The sequence below is a fragment of the Podospora pseudoanserina genome, chromosome 1 (assembly GCF_035222485.1).
Source record: "Podospora pseudoanserina strain CBS 124.78 chromosome 1, whole genome shotgun sequence".
NCBI classification, from domain to species: Eukaryota; Fungi; Ascomycota; class Sordariomycetes; order Sordariales; family Podosporaceae; genus Podospora; species Podospora pseudoanserina.
This window is the reverse complement of record NC_085920.1, coordinates 4,815,720-4,834,708: the sequence shown is the minus strand read 5'-3', so window position 1 is coordinate 4,834,708 and position 18,989 is coordinate 4,815,720. Positions and strand designations below refer to the sequence as shown.

Sequence of the window (18,989 nt, the reverse complement as noted above, 5' to 3'; positions counted from 1 at the left end):
ACAAAGCAAGCTATTTTTGAGCGCCGTTTTGAACTTTTGATGTGAAATGTAATGTTTCTTGATACATAGCAAGTGGTGTGGTGTTTGTGTTGATGGTGAGCTTTGCTTTCTGTGGCAGAGTTGTTGTATGTTGGGTAGATGATCTGAGGTGGCAGGGAAAATGGGGAGGAGTTTGTTCTGATGGGGGCCATTCCACTTGCTAAAATCATGGTGATGTATGGCTGTCTTACTCCCAGCAAGTGGGTGTGTCGTTCACGGCACAGTGCTCTACATCACCAATCCAACAAGCATGACTTGACCAGAAATCAGGACCCTGGCCCCTTTTATCCACAAGGTTATACGAAATATTTAGTGCGCTTATATTGATCATATGCATCCTCCCTTTTCCACCACCACCACCACCCATCATTTTCCCATCCACCTAACCCCTCTCGGCCGCCCATCAGTCGTTAATTATGTATTATATACGTTTCATATATCGCTTCTCCCCTTCCCAAACAAAAATGCCCAATTGGTATCTCGTCCGACCTACATCTCAAACCATCCAAACCCAAAATTCCCACGCTGTTTACTTCTTCTCAGCATTCACCTTCTCCTGCTCCAACGTCCACTTGACACTCCTTCTCACCCCCTCATCCAAGCTCACCAATGGCCTGTACCCCAACCTCTTCTTCGCCTTGCTAATGTCGTAATACCTCGTCATGCAGCTATACACAATCCTCTGCCTGTTAAACGTAGGCGGCTTCCCAATCATGGCAAAAAAGCACTCGCTCAAGAAGCCCAACACCATTCCCACACCCCTCGGCAGAACCCTCACGTGGTCCGTCCCCATGGGCGATCCCGCGGCGGCCCAGATGGCCCGGCAAAAGTCCCAAAAGTAGACCGGGGAGTCGTTGGTGACGAGGAAGGCTTCGCCGTCGACGCGCTCGTGGTTGAGAGGGACGGTGGAGGAGGAGGAAGTAAGGAGGAGGGCGCGGGCGGCGAGGAGGTGGCCGTGGGCGACGTTTTCGACGTAGGTGAAGTCGAAGAGGTTGTTGTTGTCGCCGACTTGGACGCCGGTGCGGCCTTGGCGGTAGATGTTGATCATGTGGTAGAGGACCATTGTGTCGCCTTCGCCCATGATGCCCGAGGGGCGGATGGCGCAGGTGAGGAGGGAGGGGGCGGGGGAGGCGCGGTTGGCGAGGAGGACGAGCTCTTCTGCTGCAGCCTGGAGGGGGACGTGTTAGCAAGATGATGGGAGGTTTGGAGGAAAGAGGGAAACAAACCTTGGTCTCGGAGTAGTACTCTGTCTGGTTCTCACCGCGGACGGTGGGCCATCTTTCGTCTGCGTTGATCAAGTCGGACTTGTTGTCTGACATGACCGAGGCGGAGGAGGTGTACACCAGGGCCTTGACGCCGGTGGTTTGGCAGGCCTTGATGACGGCGGCGGTGCCATCGACGTTGACCTTTTTGAAGAGAGCGTGGGAGACGCTGTCGTTGGATTGGGCTGGGGGGGAGGCAGTGTGAATGACCACGTCGGGACGGGCTTCTGAGAAGAGGGAGATGAGCTTGTCGACATCGGTGATGTCGGCTTCGTAGTACTTGACGCCGTCGGATTCGGGGCGGCGGTTGCGTGTGCATCGGAGGTCGATGACCGAGATGGAGGTGGTGGTGTAGTCGCGCAGGAGGAGGCGGACGACGTGGTGGCCGAGGAAGCCGCAGCCGCCGATTACCATGGCAGAGCCGAGGGATGGCTTCTTTTCGGACGCCATTGTGAGGGTTGTGCTTGCGGGGGAGGGATTGGGTTGGTTTGGGCTTGATGGGAGGTGTTGAGGATGGACAATTGCTGGGGATGTGTTGTTCTTCTTGTGGTTCCGACTCTATCTTGGCATCTCCTTTCCACTGGACAGCTCCCCCAAGTTTAGGCGGAATACAGGGGCAAAAAATGTTTAATTACCCGTAAGCTGTTTCTCAGCCCTTCCTCACCGCGTTTGATGAGCTGGCGGCTTGCGCGCGCGGCACCGTTGCGGTTACCGGGGCAGGCAAGCTAGTCCCAGTGGGACGGTACGTGCCTAGTTGCCGTATCAGGCAGGTGAGGCACCCCACGTCTCTGCAGCAGTTCACGCACGCGCTCCGTCTCATTCACTTGTCGGTATCACAAGGAGGATGGAAGCAGCTCGGGGAGCAAGGCAGCCTTTGTTGGTTTTTTGGTCTTAGTTTCTTCCTCTTTTTGGTTTCCATACTTTCATTCTTATATATGCTCATTTCTTTGCGACCTGCGGTCTTTGGCTTTCATCCTCCTCGACCGCGCCTTTCATCAACAGTTCACCTTCAAGATAGACTTGATACCCACTTTGCTCGTTATCACCCCTTTGATGAGCAATTCGTACTCCTCGATCCACCATCAGGGACATCGCGACGGAGAATGAAGGAGGGTCACATGGTGAGGCCTGAGACCGAAATCCTGGTGCACATCGCTGCACCTGCCAGAGCCGCCGACGATGTGAGACACCGAGCGTTGGCGAGGGCATATCTTGACTTTGAACCTTCGAATGTCACAGAAGTCCAGCCCCGTGTCCGGGGCGAGGTGGAAGGAGACACACAGTTAAGCCGGAAAGAATTTGTTGGATACGGAATCCATCAAGCGCCGCCCTCCTCACAACTGAATCGTGGGATTGAATCGCCAATCCTGTCTTTTAAGAGCGCTGAGCATAATTTCGACTCTCCTGGGCTACGAGCTGTTCCAGTAACAGAACATGGTATCAGCGCGACACAGTCGTCATGGCAAGCACCACCCAGCGAGATCCCAGACTCGATGCCGAACAGCCACCCGCCGTTTGAGATTTTTTGCACACCATCAAGGGCTTTGGACTTCTTCACATCATCACTAGATAGCCAGCACATAGACTCATCACCTCTTGCTCGTCGGAGATCTCAAAGGCTGGCCACGGCATCTGAATCTGGAAGCCACCTGTGCTCGCAGCCTCGAAGGAGCCCTCGCCGACCTAACATTCGTCAAGCGCCCGGAGCACCAGAGACAGGTTCACTTCAGCCAAGCAGCGTGCCGGAACCAAGCCTACCTCGACTAAGAATCCCTTCAATTCCTCCACAGTCAAGCTCTTATCCGGGCCCAACCCGAGATCCAATCAACAACAGGCAACTCCGAGCACGACCGCACAGCTCACTCAACAGGGAGCTCCATCTGCCGTCACCTTCCGATCCTGCAAATAAAATTATCCCCCAGTCTCCAGACATCTGTGTTCAAAAGCGCCCGCCCCCACAGCCATCACAGCTGTCCACAAGCGATATCATTGAGGAGACGGTACTGTACTCTTCGAACCCTAGCCAAACATCAGTCCCTTGTTCCCAAGAACCGCCGGCCCTCGCTCGAGCAAACTCAGAGCCCATCGCAAAACGCAGACGGACAGCCGCCGACCCTCAGCCTGGCCAACCTCTAACCAGAAGCACCAGCGACATTGGTCCTCGTCGCCAACCACTCGTCCAACTCATCTCGAATAAGCCGACTGCTTATTACAAGTCCAAGCTACAGGTATACGCCCCTTCACCCCCAGCAGCGCAGACAGATCTCAGACCTGAGGACGTTATCAGTCCGGTGTTGGCAAAACTAGCTACGGAGCTGGATCTCTCTGTTCGGTTTAGGCCACAGTCGCAAACTAGGGAGTTGCGCCCCTTTGAGCGAGGATACTGGTTGGTAGAGACCGCCTCGTGGCCAGCAGACTTGAAGTTGTCGGCTTGGATGTTTCTGACTGACTACATTGAGAAGGGGATCGCGGGTTGGGGCACAAGCTGCTCTCGAGACCAAGATTTTAGGTGGCTGAGGCTCAGGTGTTGGGGGTGCGTGGTTGGACACATGCATCTCCTTCTCTATGTAGCCAGCAGAAGACAAGTGAAAGATATGGGCATGAAGTGGTTTGGAGGGGACGGGGAGGCGGTAGTGGTGATGGCACCTCGATAACCGGCGTGGAAATGTGAGAAGGGGGCCGGAAAGGTGGAGGCAAGGAAGAAGGAATAAGGTTTTGTTGGATTAGGGAATCTTGTCTCATGATGAGGGGGGGAGAACTGGATTCGGGCTATATGGCATCGCTGGCTGGTTATCGTTGGACTATCATTGTTGGGAAAGATACCCCTGGATTCTATCATTGCATGGTGCTGGGCATAAACATCGCATTGGGCATTTTGAGACTCTATATCAATACACAAATGTTGCACAAATCTTACACACAAAACATGGTTATGACCTGATCTATGTACACCAAGGGGCTGACGAAACCCCCATCAACATCACACTGGTTTTGATATCCGTTTGTTTGTTTTTGGTGAGACCGGACACAAGAAAATTGTACAGTTCCTGATACAAGTTACACTATCTGCTCCTCACTATCAAAGCAGACCGAACATACCCGACTTTGGGAAGGAAAAACCGATGGAAAACTGAACAGCGAGCCAAGCGAAAGAACCAAATATTGCCTCCACCCCTAGCAGCATTGGGCTACCCATCTGTCTCTAATATTCCCGGCCTCCTGCCTCCTTTCCAGCCGCCAACTACACCCAACGCCAGCTATCGTCGTAGACATACTGACTGTAGTTGCATGTTGATTGGGGGATAGAAGCCACAAGGTTGTCACTTCTTTTTCGCATTTTTACCTTGTTTCACAAAGCTCAAGCCACCAATATGGCTGGCTAGGCTATGGCGCCGGTGTGATGGAGGACTCAAAACTCTCCCCTCTGTTCGTTTAAGGGGAAGGAGAAAGAGACGCTCTCTCAACCTTGTAACGCTCCTTGTCCTTCTCAGCGGCTTCGTAGAAAGGCTGGCGAGCCTCGTTAGTAAACATTGAAAAAGTCGTATAGCTGCTGGGCACGTACCTGGCGTTCAGTCTCACTCAACGCCCTCCACTCACTGCCAATGGCAGCCACTCTAGCCGTAGGGGGAATGTTATCAAGGTCCCCAGACTTCATTCGCTGAGTCGTGAAGATGATGTAGGGACTTAGAAGACCCTTGGGTCTGCGGGGGTCAGGAAGGGAGAGCTTGGCTGTTTTGCCGAGCCTCTTGAGATGGCTCCGAGCCAAGTTTGCAGCCTCGATGGTCTCAACTGGATACGTAGTGATCCAGTTGATCAGGGCCGCATCGTTCCTCACCTTGTTCGCACGAGCTTCGTCCTGAAGAGCCTGCTTCTCCACAGACGAGAGAGCCGCAAACTGCTTCTTCATAGCCGACATGAACTCCGTAGCGGTCTGACCTTTTGGTACACCACCGTTTTTCTGCACGAAAACCAACCACGACCTTGCTGGGAGTCCGCGTGGCTGCTCGTTAAGAAGGGCCTTGGCTTTCAGCTCCTTGACCTTCCGGAAAAGCTTCACATTTTCTGGGACTTCCTTGACAATCTTCTTAGGGCGCCCTGTCTTCTTGGGGACAGCCTTCTTCTTGGGGGCAGCCTTCTTGGCTGTGGGTTTCTTCGTCGATGCAGCCTTCTTCTTCTGCCTCACAGCAGTGGTCTTCTTAGCGGCCGGCTTCTTGGTAGTAGTAGTCTTCCTGGTGTCTGTGGCTGTGGCTGTTTTGGTAGCTGAGCGGGAGGCAGCGGCGGCAAATCCTCGATTGAAAACGGCGGCAATGCGAACGCTCGCGGGGACCTTGGGGCAGGCTGCGCTGCAGGTCGAGATACGGGCAATGCTCGAGAAAACTGAGCGCATGCCGATGACGCGGACCCGGCGGGCAGCCGCGAGCCCAGTAGAGGAGAGCATGGCGACAGCGGCGGTGGAATTGAGGCTACAATTGGAGGTAGTGTGGTGGTGGCGGGTGTTGTTGGAGTGAGAGGGGTTCGCAACAAACAGCTGTTGCAGTGACGCTGCTGGGGAGATTGCGATTTTATGCTGGGAGGTGGTTGGCCAGCTTCTTCTTACCCTAGCTACCAATCTTCCAAGATGCGGTCCGTGCTCCCAAGCTGCAAGCAAGAGCCGTAGTGCTGTTTACCTGCGACCCAGGTCTCAAGAAGGTGGGACAGGATTCGCACGGACTATTTGCCGAGATTCTTGTTTGTTGAAGATGCCCTCTTGTACACGCACACACAAAACGACTGCCATTGCTTGAGATTGGTTGAAAGAAGCGTATGATAATATGACTGATATTTCAGCTCTATGAATATCATTTAGATTGTTTGAGTTTTTCAACATCATGTTGAGTCTTTGGCTTTGAGCTTTCTCAGAACCACAGTCTATACGTCATGGTGACCTCCACCGTGCTCACCTGCACTGTGATATGCTCTAAGGAGCAAGCCCAGACCTCACAGTGGAAAGTCACGGAAAGCTGTTAAACAACACGGTGCAGTGTTCCAAAGTCCCACCTTCAAACTTCTCCAGCACGGTCCACATTGCAGTGACTTGATGTTCTGCGACTTCAAAACTCTCCTCCGTCCTCACACTCGGGAGTTTGTAGACATCATATCCAGCGCTACCACATCCACATCGGCATGAAGATCGAAGACATCGATTCGGCTCACTAACTTGAAGTCAACTGCTTCCATAAAAGTACTTTACCGCCACAGACAATTGCTGAGCCACCGTCAAACCACACAGAATGGCTCGGCCCAGAGACTCGCGCTCACCATCTCCTGCAGGAAGTCATGCTGCGCGAAAGCGGAAAGAGGATGATCGACGCGACCGCGACCGTCGTGATGGCTCGCGTGATCGCCGCCGCCGCTCCCGTAGCCCAGATGTGAGTTGGTTCCCCCGAGATAGGGTTCAGTGTGGTGCTGACATGTCTCTCCTTTCCCAGCGCCGATACCGTGACCGCGAGCGGGACCGAGATAGAGATCGCGACTCATATCGCTGGAGAGACCGCTCCCTAGACCGCCGAGATGACGATTATTACCGAGGTGCACGTCGGGATGGTGCGGGTGGTGGCCACCGTGATAGGAGACGGTCACGCGATAGAGGACCTGATAGGGTGCGCTCCCCAGACCGTCGAAGACCTCGCAGCAGGGATGGTAGGGATAGTAGAGAAGGGGACAGAGACTACCGTTCTAGGAAGGATGACTCCCGCGACCGCAGGCCCCGCCGGGATGGCTCAACAGACCGGGTGGATGGCACTCGACCCCGGGGTCAACCCAAGCCAGCAGAGAGTGCTGCACCAATCAAGCCCAGCGAGGTATGTTCCCTTGGTTTTCGACATTTTTCGCAGGTTTTACTGACAACATCTCGACCATACAGCCAGCTAAGTCTACACCAACCCCAGCTCAGTCGGAAGCTGAAAAGAAGGCTGAACGGTTGCGCAAACTTCAAGCCATGAAGGAGAAGCACGCCATGAAGGAAGCTAAGGAGGCCGATGTTTCAGCCGGGAGCACCAGGAAACTACTCGCAGCTATGGACCAGAGAGCCGGCGGCACCGTCCCCAGCAGCCCTGCGAAGGCCTCGCCCACTCCCACCAGCCCTGCCCCCACCACTGCAGCTGCATCTCCGGCGTCAACTCAGGATTTTGTCGGCAAATTCGACCCCAAGGCCATTGCCAGGAACGCCAGGGGCAACCGCGCCAGCTCACCAACCAAGCTGGGCGATGTCAAACTTGGTGATGTAAAACTGAGCAGCCAGGGAGGGTCGGCCATAGTAGCCAAAAAGGAAGCCGGGCTTCTTCCCACCAACAGAACACTGAGTACGTTCGGATTTCAGAAGGCTGCTGACAACCAAAAGTCAACCTCAAAGCGCAAGCTCGACATGGACGATGAGGAGATTATCAAGCGCAAACTTGTCAAGCTCCCCGACTTCGCTTTAGAAAATGCTGACACTACACCATATGTCGATGCTGATGCCGATGACGATGTCGAGGACGACTTGGATCTTGTCTTGGGTCGCAACGAGGAGGAAATGGCCGAAGCACAGCGAATCCTCCAAGAACGGCGCGATGAACGCATCCAGAAAGAGGGCATGGCTATGGAGGTAGACTCCGAGATCCCCGCTGCCGAGAGGGAAGACCCAATACCAGCTGACAACGCCATGGATGTTGACGAAGAGATTGATCCCCTGGATGCCTTTATGGCTGATCTGGAACAGAAAGTTCCAAGCAGCGGCATATCGTCAAAACCAAATGGCAACCAAGCGAACGGCAAGAAGGCGTTTGAGCCTGAGGCGTACTACAGTGATGACAATTACGGTTACGAGGCAGACAAGGCCGACCCGTCATCTATTCTCGCCATGGCTGCCAAGAAAAGAAAGAAGGACATTCCCGTTATTGACTATAGCAAGCTTGAGCTCAACAAAATCCGGAAGAACTTTTGGGTTGAGCCGCTCGAGCTCAGTCAAATGACAGAGGAAGAAGCAAACGAGCTTAGATTGGAATTGGACGGCATCAAAGTCTCTGGCAAGAATATCCCGAGACCTGTGCAAAAGTGGTCTCAGTGTGGCCTAACGCGACCCATCCTGGACACCATCGAAGGCCTCGGCTATGAGAAGCCTACACCAATCCAGATGCAAGCCTTGCCCGTCATCATGTCTGGCCGAGATGTAATCGGTGTGGCAAAGACGGGCTCAGGCAAGACTATGGCGTTTGCGCTCCCAATGCTTCGTCACATCAAGGATCAAGACCCAGTGAGCGGCGACGATGGCCCAATCGCCCTGATCATGACACCCACAAGAGAACTGTGCACCCAAATTTACACCGACCTGCTGCCGTTTACCAAGGTTTTGAAGCTTCGTGCAGTTGCTGCCTATGGTGGCAATGCTATCAAGGACCAGATCGCCGAGCTCAAGCGTGGCGCCGAGATCATTGTCGCTACACCCGGACGTATGATTGATCTCTTGGCCGCCAATTCTGGACGTGTAACCAACCTGAAGCGTGCCACGTATTTGGTGCTGGATGAAGCAGATCGCATGTTTGACATGGGCTTTGAGCCGCAGGTCATGAAGATTTTCAATAATGTCAGGCCGGATAGGCAGACCATCTTGTTTTCAGCCACCATGCCTCGCATCATTGACGCTCTGACGAAAAAGGTTCTTCGGGACCCGGTAGAAATCACGGTGGGAGGACGCAGTGTCGTGGCGCCCGAGATCACTCAGGTCGTGGAGATCATTGACGAGTCCAAGAAGTTTGTCCGCCTATTGGAGCTTCTCGGAGAGCTGTATGCCGACGATGATGACGTTCGCGCCCTGATCTTTGTGGAGCGTCAAGAGAAGGCGGACGATCTGTTGCGAGAGCTCCTGCGCCGCGGTTACGGCTGCATGTCCATCCACGGCGGCAAAGATCAGGAAGATCGCAACTCTACCATCTCTGATTTCAAGAAGGGTGTCTGCCCTATCCTCATCGCCACCTCAGTTGCGGCCCGCGGTCTGGATGTGAAGCAGCTGAAGCTGGTCATCAACTACGATGTCCCCAACCATTTGGAAGATTATGTCCACCGTGCCGGCCGAACTGGTCGGGCAGGCAACACCGGTACAGCTGTCACTTTTATCACCGAAGAGCAAGAGAACTGTGCTCCTGGTGTGGCCAAGGCTCTCGAGCAGAGTGGGCAGCCTGTCCCGGAACGGCTCAATGAGATGCGCAAGTCCTGGAAAGAGAAAGTCAAGGCTGGCAAAGCCAAAGACGCCAGTGGATTTGGTGGCAAAGGTTTGGAGAGGCTGGACAAGGAGCGTGAAGCTGCTCGTCTTCGCGAGCGCAAAACCCATAAGGCCGAAGGCGAGGATGAAGAAGACAAGGGTGATGACAAGGACGAAGAGACCAAGAAGGACAAGGCGAAGGAAGCCATCCAGGCTGCTGTCAGCGCCATTGTTTCTCGGGATGCCTCCAAGACGGAGGCGGCGGAGGGCAAGACTAGCGGTGGGCTTGAGCACGGTGTCATCAAGAGCAGCGGCGTCATTGCCGGCAGCAGCAGTGCTGGCGCGGGCAAGGGTGGGGGTGCTTTGGATAAGGCTGCCTCAGCCATCAGCGAAATCAACGCCCGGTTGGCGAGAGCTGGCCAGCTTAGACCAGGCCAGCCGATTGACAATAAGGGTCCGGATGCGGGTGCTTTTCATGCCACATTGGAGATCAACGACTTCCCTCAAAAGGCCAGGTGGGCGGTCACCAACCGCACGAACGTGGCCAAAATCTTGGAGGCTACTGGGACGTCGATCACCACAAAGGGTACTTACTATCCTCCCGGGAAGGAGCCCGGGCCGGGCCAGGAGGCGAAGTTGTATATTCTTATTGAGGGTGATACCGAGGTGGTGGTGGGCAACGCGCTTTCGGAGCTTACTCGGTTGTTGAGGGAGGGCACGATTGCAGCAGCGGATGCGGAGAGCAGGGCGCCTGCTAGTGGGAGGTATACCATCACATAAAAAAGGGGGGATTTGTGCTAGGATTTCTCGTCGGGGGCCGGTTTGTTATGCTTCATCATGGCGACAGCTTTCAGAGTGGGAACAACATTGGTTGGCGTCCATATGGTGTTTCAATCATGTAGGGGTTTTGTGCTCATAGCGTATATGGAAGGTAGAGAGAGAGGGTATTGTAACAATTCAACTTGATAATCAACTGTACCCTGCTGTAGCCCGCTGCTCTTAATGTGAAATATGTACAAAATGATGCTCCAGTGAGATGAGAAAACAAAAACAAAACGTATGCAAAACAATGGCATCTCACAACACCCAAAACGCCACCTTAACCACCCGACCTCATGAAACAAGGGAATCTAGGAATTCCGCAAAATCTCAGCATTGCTGTCCGCATCCCGATGCCGCCTCTCAATTTCACTCGCGTCCTTGAGGGTATCGACTCTGGTCTTGGCCTTGTCTTTATCCAGTTGGGCCTGTAGCTTGCCGCCCTTTTTGGATTGCTGGAGACGGGCCTGGGAGAGGTGTCAGCATTATCATCAAGTGCTGCGAGTGTGGGTGGCATACTTCTGCTGCCTCTGCAGCTTTTCTCCTCGCGTCATCTTGAGATGAAGAGGGATCACCGCCGCCGCCCAGGGTCCGGGAAGGACCACCGACTTTCGGGGGGGCTTTGGAGGTTTTGGCGGCGGAGACTGACTGAGGGACGGAGGCGGAGGAGGGTTTACCGGGGGGAGGGGCGGAGTCCAGCCGGCGGCCGGGGGAGGAGAAAGCGTCCGAGGAGGGTTTGCCGCAGAGGTTGCCCATGGTGTGGGTGATATGATACTTTTGGTGAGTGAGGTGAGGGGTTGTGGCGGGAGATAAGGTTGGGTGATGGTGGTTTTGGTGGGCGGGATGGTTAACTCGGAATATGGTGTTTTGAAAGTAGTGATTTACTTGTAAATTGAACTGGTTTGTATGGATTGGTGATATCACCGGCGGGTTTGATCTCAGCGTCAAGGCGAAGACCGCACTCTGTAGGCAGTTGACGTGGCGGGCGATGGCTTGGCCCGCGCCCGGCAAGCCGAGCCGAAGGAGGCTCTTGGCTAGGTCGTTTGCTGATGGCAGATGCCGACAACGCCCTGTCGTTCAGGAACAATGGGATTGGGGTCTAGTACTCTTCCCAATGAGAGGAGAGAGGCCTGATGTTGTGCATATACGGGTTATGTCAAGTTTACTGGGGAAGCCGGGTGCCTGAGCTGCGTATCAAAGTCAAGATTGGTCTCAGTCTCATCATCATCATCAGTTGACTTGCGATCAACATGGGCAAATTTCACATGCTGGGGAGTCGAACAGTGGCATGTGCCCATGGAAATTTATGCTGTTGGCTTGACAGATCGAAGGCACATCAGCCCGTTACATGGACATCTATGTACATATATGTATTTGAGTATAGAGAGCCCCCCCGAGTCCACACCTCGAAAAGGCATGTAACAATGGCAGTGAAACCAATGATGAAGTGTCCAGCCAATCAAGATAGTCCTTTTCCTTCCAGTCTTTGAAGCCCCGCATCGATTGTGAACCCCACGTCCGGTGCCCTGGAGGGGGCAGTTGGCCCGCAGGGAAGAACACCACCAACAAGATGGAAAGAGGACGCTCAGGAGGTGTCAAAAGATGCCTGCATCTGAATTATACAACGATTCTGTTCCCTAGATATCAGAAAAACAGTTTCACTCGAGTTTTGAATTGGTTGGTCAATTGCAAGTACAAGTCAAAGAGCGAGTGAGGCAGGTGGGACTGGGACCAGTAAGAGACGCACAGCGGGTCTTTTGCTAGGCCGTCAAGGTTCTCACAAAGTGCAAAATAATATTGTCGACGTGCTCGCCTTTCTGATCCACAACCTGCCGACCCATCAATTCTCAAGCGCAGAGCCGCCATTTGCCCAAAGCTTCTTCAAGCAACCGCCCGCCTTTCATCCCGCCATCACTGTCGTCGTCGTTGTAGATGCCCTCTCCGGCGCACACTCAGTAGTCGTCCCTAGGTGCCCACAACCCACCGTTCGCTGCCCGCTGCCGACTCGTCGTTTATTGGGTCGTTGCCCTGAACCCACCCTCTTCTTCGCCCTGGCCCTCGCCCTCACCCACCCACCCCCCACCCCCCGTCTCTCGTCCCCAATTCTTGGGCGCTCAGAAGCGCGCCGGATCATGGACGGCTCCTTCGGGCAACCTCAACGCTTTCCCGGATACGGCGATGGCTTCCACCGGCACTCGCAGAGCAGCGGCGACCAACAACTGAGCAATCTCGATTTTTCTGCCATGGCCCAGAGCCAGCTTTCACACCAGACCATGGCGCATATGGGCACCGATCCATCGCGGATGAACACGGGCAGCGTGGCCTACGAGTCGCACGACGATCTCTGCGTAGACGCCTGCATGGGCGTCGGCCTCTACAATGGCTTCCAACAGTTCAACCATCGCGGGGCTCCAGCTTCTCTGGCGCCGCAGACGCGATGGCAAAACAACCAATATCAAATGGACCTCAGCACCATGCCCCTCCAGCAGCACCAGTTCCATACCGATCTTGGCCTGTCGAACCCGTACCAGCAGTGTTTTGACCACCACATGTCTTCCACCATGGCCTCGCACTGCGAGGAGGAGGATTGCCAATCAATGAGCGCCAGCGGGTGCTGTGACAGCGAGTGTACCATGACGGGCAAGTGCACCGGGGAAGAATGTGAAACCGAAGAGGACGCTTGTACAGACCAGAACTGCCCCTCGCGGCCTGTTGTTCATGTACCGGAGGAGGTTCGTGATGGGGCTGCTGCCCTCATCTCGATCAACCACGCGCCTGGTCTGTCCTCGCCGCAGCACAGTTTTGATTTCCAACAACAATGTAGGCTTTCATAGTTCCCCCTTTAAGCGTTATTCTTGGGCTCATGTTTGGTGAACAGCAATAAATAACCTAGGCTGCGGTTTGGCCCAGCCCTCTCAAAACAACTTTTTACTATCGCCTCCCTGGAACGCGGTGGGCAGCGTTGCAAACCACTTGCTAATTGCTCACGACGATTCAAACTTGCAGCCTTGCACCACACCATGTCCACTGGGGGATCCTTCCATCTATACCCAATGTCACATGCCCGTCTTCAACAATACCGATGCTTTCAACCAGTTCAACCTCCAGCAGATGAACCAGTTGAACCAAATAAACCAAAGGAATCAGCTCAACCAAATGTTACAAGAGTGTGGAGCCCAGTACCACGACCCGGAGGCTTATGCGGCCCATTTCTTCTCTCATCACAAAGTCCAATTCGCGAACATGCCGCCGCCACCAAGTACAAGGCCTGGACAAATGAGGGGCTTTCAGAACCGTAACATCATTTCATCGAGGGAAACAATGTCACCCCCAGAACCAGCCCTGGACACCTCTGACACCACAGCCTCACTCGGGACTCCCTCACCATTAACCCCTACGTCGACTAATGTTGAAATGACCGACGTCAAGCACAGTCGAAGCCTCTCCATAGTCACGTCAACAGACGACGACGACAATGTCAAGATGGAAACAGAAGAACACCGCTGTCTCTGGCGGGAAGAAGGAGCTTCTGAAATCTGCGGGTTTGTTTTCGACGACGCCGAGGCGTTGTTCAGACACGCATCCAACTGCCACATCAAACATGCGCAAAAGCGTCCAGGGGATCAGGGGTTCAGATGTGGGTGGGATGACTGCCCGCGGAGTGCTCCGGGTGCGAGTGGTTTTCCGCAGAGGAGTAAAATCGAAAGACATATGCAGACACATATAGGGCGTAAGAAACCCCCTCCCTCTCTCCTTCCCATCCCTGTTGAATTGCTAACAAACCCCATAGACAAACCACACATCTGCCCCGTCTGCCAAAAGGGCTTCTCGGCAAAACAAGCCCTGACTCAACACCTGTTTATTCACAGCAACGAAAAGCCTCTTTCTTGCAACCTATGCAGCAAAACGTTTCGTTACCCTTCTGCTCTCAGTCTGTCCCCTTCCCCCCTTTTTCTTTCCCTTCCCCATCATCACTGACTTATCTGTCTCTTAGCAATGCACCAAAGAGTCCACAGCGGCGCTAAGCCCCTCACCTGCCCTGTTTGTGGTAAAGGGTTCAGCGAGTCGAGCAACCTGTCGAAACACAAGCGGACGCACGAGGTGAAAGGGAGGTTTAACTGCTTGGTGGAGGGGTGTGACAGGAACTTCCACAGGCAGGACCAGCTGAGGAGGCATATGAAGACGCATAATCTAGGGAGGGGGGACAGTGGGGGGGAGGAGAGGGGGGATATGAGGTCTAGTGAGGCTCCTGAGATGGAGGGGAGTCAGGGGGAGGAGACGTGAGGGGTTGATTACCGGTTTTTTTTGGGTTTTTTTTCTTTTTTTTTCTTTTTTTTTTTTGGAGGGAGGGAGGGTAGGCATGCCGACAGCATGGTAGCTGAGATCACATGGTCGAGTTCGAGATGTTTGAGTTAAGAAGGAGATGCGCGCCGGGTATGGGTATATAGATACTGCAGTGCGTGGGAGGCCCTTAGGTTGACAGGCAAAGTGGTTGGAATCTTTGGTGTATGGATCAGTCATGTTCAGATCAGATCTGGGAGGTAGAAAAGGGTCAGAGGGGAATGCTGTGTGATGGACAGACAGGCCAAGATGGTGTTGGCAGTGAGGGATTTGGCGCACTTTGGTGGCGGGTACTGATTTGTTTTATGAAGGAAGGGAATGCAAGAAGGAGCAGAGGAGGAGGGACATGAACCATTGATACCCCAAAAGGAAAACGGTTCACTGGGTTATTTTCTACTTGCAAAGCTGGGAAGAATGCTATGCTTTTATTGTCTTCATGTCTTTATTTGTCATTTTAATACTGTTATGGTTATCAAAATATGAGCGATTTGAATACTTATACTCGCTTGGTACACAACCACTTTGAGTGACGATTCTTGTGTTGATTCATTCAATTCAACCTCGGTCTTTGGCCACAGGTTGCTTTGTCTGTCGACTAGGTATTTAAAGGACAGATCGAAGCCATGTTCTACCTTCCTCAACCCCACCACCTCTTGCAATCGACAGTCACTCCTCCCTGTCAGCCCAGCTCTCGATCACACCCTCCAGCGTTGGCTCATAGTGCTTGATCGTGACCTGACCGGTCTTCTCATCCAGGTAAGTGTTGGCCTGGACAAAGACCTTCCTCGGCTGCTTGTTCTTAAGAACCACATTCCGGACCTTGGTGCCCCAGTACTCAAGACCAACGTTGCTTATCTCAGCAAAGAACTTGGAACCAGTCTCGACATCAGCGGTGGACTTGTAAATGTGGAGCTTCTGAAGGAAGTCACCAACGGCTGCAGGAAAACACGAGTTATTTTTTGTTCTTTGAACCAGATACCCAAAAAAACACTGAAACTCAACGTACCCTTTCTACCACTGGTCAAAATCTTGGAGCGATCAAGGCGAATGGTGAGGTCAGAGAGATCCTCATTCTTGTACTCCAGCTTGCAGAAATCATCCTCAGCCTCGAGGAAAGACTGTTTCATGCCGGTTAGCACAACAATTCCAGCGCCTTATACAGCGCAAAAGCATACCTTGAGAATGGCAAAACGAGCCTGGCAGTGAGGCTGCCCCCACTTTTGAGACTTGGGGTCCCAGAACTCTATGGATGTCAAACCAGCACGAGCCATGCTGAGGTACGAGGCATACAGAACATCCCCAGCCTCGCCGTCAATGTCCGTGGAGCCGTCGCCGAAGCCGAAGATCTTGAGGGCGGAGAATTCACAGCTGTATCCATGTCAGAGGCTATACCGCACATAATCTAGACGAGAAAACAAACCTGAGATGCATAGCCACAAGCTCAGCACGGCACTCCTCATAAGCACCAGCAAGACCACCAAAGACGGAACCCCAGGTCTGGCCCGGCTTATACCATGTGGTGATAGGCTTGCCGGTGACTGGGCTCACAGGTGGGTTCTTGACATCGAAGTTGTAAACGCCGGGGGCGGTCTCCTGCAGAAGCTTGCCGCAACCGTGTCCAGTCAATTCGTGCAGACCGACCTGGACCTCGAAAGAAGCATCTCTGTACTTTTTATACACCTCAATATCACTCTCCGCAATGAAGGGGATCTTCTCATCTGGGGCCTTGGCGCTGAGTACATTGCCGAGAGACACATTCTTGAAGCCCTCAAGTTGTCGGATGTCGTCGTAATTGGGGATGTTGATACCGGCCGGGATGCCGGACCCGCAAAACGTCAACACCTCAAGCGACGTGAAGTCTGGGGACAAGAACTTGTCCTTCTCAAAATCCTTGCCCCATGGCAGGAGAGGGATAAGTGATGGGGCGGATCTGACGAGCTCGCCAAAGGCCCGAGTTCTGTCCTGGTTAACAACGGCAGCAAAGCCCTCCCACTCGCCACGAATACCGGCAGGGTCCCGGTAGGTCTCGATGAAGCCAATGTTGGACTCGACCATCGGCCCTTGATCCTTCACCCAATATCTCTGAGAGTCCTTGAACGCCAAAAGAGAGCCCTCTTCAAAGGACTTGGCATACGCAGTGTGCATTTTGACCTGGGTCTCGTTCTCGGCATTCTCAGCCGCCTTCTTGATGTTCTTGGTGATCTCAGCCATCTCCTTGGAGTAGTCACCATAGACCAGCTTGATGGTCTTGCCCTCAAGAGGCCCCTCGCTGATCACAAACTCGGCCTCCTTCCCGGCATCGCCACCATCGGCAGGAAGGCTGGTGATAGCGGATGCAATGAGCAGCTCAAAGACACCATCCTCAGTCTTGCGGAGTCTGGTATTCTCTGGGAGCAATCCCTTGACCTGCATCCACTTGGCCACAGCATCAATCTCATCCTTGATGATGCTAGGAGAGTCCGGGTAGTACGTGGTCAAGTGACCCTCGTCCGTGAAACCGAGGTGAAGCAGGCCAGGCTTGTCGGCTGAGAAGATGGCGCCATCCGTAGCCTTCAAGTGCTTCTCCGCCTCGGGCGCGGCAGAGGCAAGAGCAGTGAAGACGGACTCATCACACCTTGGAATGAACTTGGAGTCGCCAAAGCTCTTGTAGTTGCCACTGTTGCCGAGGAACTGAGCAGCATATTGGAGGAAAGCTGAAAGACCGGCCTCGTCAACACCAACTTTCTTGGCATGACCCTTCCAATCACCACCGGCGGCCCTGTGAAGAGCAATGATAAAATCATAGATGGACTCGGACTCGGGTGAGACCTGCCTCAGGACTATGCGGTTACCCGCAAGGGATGCTCTGTCCCAGGTGTTAGCAATTGTGTTGCTTTGTTTACAAATACATATGAATTATAAGGTGTGATCACGCGGGAATGGCAGAGGTGCGTATAAGCCCAACCTCAGGGATGGATGGACTCATGTGACCAGTAATGAGTTATAAGTAGGCTCCCTTACCGGCTGATAAAGTGGGCATAACGTTTTGCCTTATCATCCAAGACGTTGAAGTGCTTCTCGATTTCGAGCCTGACGACAGCAGGCGGGGCATCGGCGTAGTACTGGGTAAGCTCCTGGGAGTTCATGTTGAATAGACGGCGCGGCTGCAGCGGTAATAGAGATCTGGTGGATTTGAGGTCTGTTGATGGATGACCGAGTGATGGCCGGGCAGTTGGTGCCGAAGAAGTGAGCCTCAACAAACCTCTTGACGGGAGAGGGGCTCGAAAGGAAAGACGCATCGAAAAGGCGGCAACAATAACGCCCAAAACTCCGAGCTCCAATAGTTGACAACCTTCTACTACCAAACTGCCCGAATCGGCCGGTACCTGCAACTATGGAGCTGTTGCAGCCGCGACTGGCCGAGACCTTACCTGAGCGCCACTTGCTATTCAGCCACATTGCGGGGGTCTTGACTCTTGGCATCTGGAGCTCTCAGCCTTGCAAGCCACCACATGGAGGGGAAGGTAGAGATTCGAGACGGGAGCTTTTCTCCCGGAAGGGAAGGAGGGGTCATTCAGATGGAAACTTTGCCTGTGGATTCAAAATGAGCTCGAGGCAAGGAACATTGGGCCTCATGTACTGATGCCCCTCAATTAATACCCAATGCCCTTTCAAGAAATAATAATTGAACAAAATCAACATCTCTAGCGTGTTGCACCCATTTCGGCGTTGACCCCCGGTTAGCAAATCAATCAATGAGGGGCAGGGCAACATCAAGCGGTCAACGTGGGGCAGCTTCTTAGGTCTACCACCATCGGCTCGTGCCACCGCATAACGGATCCATGATTGAGCCAGCAGCCGATGATGGTGATGAACAAACAAGAAAGAATTCATCGGTCCGACGCGCCGGAAGACGATACGAACTGACGGTGGCGGTACTTTCCTGGACTTGCAAGGTACCTCAGCTTCTACATGGACAGCAAGAGCATCACCATCCACACACACCGTGATAAGACCCTTGATGGACCAATCGAGGCTGGCATGGGCGGTGCGATGTCGGCGATTGAACGACGGCAAGCGTAGTGACCCAAGTGTGAATCTCCAAGGCGTGTACAGAACCGAAATGGTATCCGTGCATACGGGTTGACTCCCCGACGCCGTCGATTTAGATAGAGTGTAAGAGTGGGCTACCGGATGATGATTCTTGTTGACAGCTTCCTATCAATGATACCGCCTATCACGGAACAGGGGCAGCTCTTTACATCTGTGCCTGTCATGGAAACCCGACATCGCAGGATACAATCAGAGGTCCCGAGATTGCGCCAGAGCCG

The 18,989-nt window shown here is 53.6% G+C and overlaps 7 protein-coding genes across 7 annotated transcripts; 3 read left to right on the top strand and 4 right to left on the bottom strand.

The window, feature by feature from the left end:
- Positions 1-250: 250 nt before the first annotated feature.
- ERG26 (erg26, C-3 sterol dehydrogenase) lies at positions 251-2,304 on the bottom strand. Its single transcript, XM_062942584.1, has 2 exons — positions 1,266-2,304; positions 251-1,207 (listed from the first exon to the last, which is right to left on the bottom strand). Exons 1-2 carry the CDS (start codon positions 1,749-1,751, stop codon positions 569-571), a joined length of 1,125 nt encoding a protein of 374 aa, XP_062805613.1. The 5' UTR covers positions 1,752-2,304; the 3' UTR covers positions 251-568.
- On the top strand, positions 2,237-3,955 carry QC764_113330 (uncharacterized protein; the record flags this gene model as incomplete). Its single annotated transcript, XM_062942585.1, has 1 exon — positions 2,237-3,955. One exon carries the CDS (start codon positions 2,237-2,239, stop codon positions 3,953-3,955), a length of 1,719 nt encoding a protein of 572 aa, XP_062805612.1.
- A 260-nt stretch (positions 3,956-4,215) lies between these two features.
- QC764_113340 (uncharacterized protein) lies at positions 4,216-5,977 on the bottom strand. Its single transcript, XM_062942586.1, has 2 exons — positions 4,864-5,977; positions 4,216-4,808 (listed from the first exon to the last, which is right to left on the bottom strand). The coding sequence occupies exons 1-2, from the start codon at positions 5,737-5,739 to the stop codon at positions 4,734-4,736; spliced, it is 951 nt and encodes a 316-aa protein (XP_062805611.1). The 5' UTR covers positions 5,740-5,977; the 3' UTR covers positions 4,216-4,733.
- A 414-nt stretch (positions 5,978-6,391) lies between these two features.
- On the top strand, positions 6,392-10,497 carry PRP5 (pre-mRNA processing RNA-helicase). The gene is made up of 3 exons (XM_062942587.1): positions 6,392-6,709; positions 6,770-7,141; positions 7,204-10,497. Exons 1-3 carry the CDS (start codon positions 6,572-6,574, stop codon positions 10,297-10,299), a joined length of 3,606 nt encoding a protein of 1,201 aa, XP_062805610.1. The 5' UTR covers positions 6,392-6,571; the 3' UTR covers positions 10,300-10,497.
- On the bottom strand, positions 10,439-11,666 carry QC764_113355 (uncharacterized protein). Its single transcript, XM_062942588.1, has 2 exons — positions 10,858-11,666; positions 10,439-10,805 (listed from the first exon to the last, which is right to left on the bottom strand). The coding sequence occupies exons 1-2, from the start codon at positions 11,092-11,094 to the stop codon at positions 10,650-10,652; spliced, it is 393 nt and encodes a 130-aa protein (XP_062805609.1). The 5' UTR covers positions 11,095-11,666; the 3' UTR covers positions 10,439-10,649.
- Positions 11,667-11,905: 239 nt separating this feature from the next.
- SUR1 (zinc-finger protein) lies at positions 11,906-14,622 on the top strand (the record flags this gene model as incomplete). Its single annotated transcript, XM_062942589.1, has 4 exons — positions 11,906-13,158; positions 13,217-14,068; positions 14,129-14,269; positions 14,333-14,622. The coding sequence occupies exons 1-4, from the start codon at positions 12,471-12,473 to the stop codon at positions 14,620-14,622; spliced, it is 1,971 nt and encodes a 656-aa protein (XP_062805608.1). The 5' UTR covers positions 11,906-12,470.
- A 507-nt stretch (positions 14,623-15,129) lies between these two features.
- On the bottom strand, positions 15,130-18,320 carry QC764_113370 (uncharacterized protein). Its single transcript, XM_062942590.1, has 5 exons — positions 17,680-18,320; positions 16,100-17,524; positions 15,855-16,047; positions 15,686-15,797; positions 15,130-15,614 (listed from the first exon to the last, which is right to left on the bottom strand). Exons 1-5 carry the CDS (start codon positions 17,955-17,957, stop codon positions 15,346-15,348), a joined length of 2,277 nt encoding a protein of 758 aa, XP_062805607.1. The 5' UTR covers positions 17,958-18,320; the 3' UTR covers positions 15,130-15,345.
- Between the last annotated feature and the right edge of the window lie 669 nt (positions 18,321-18,989).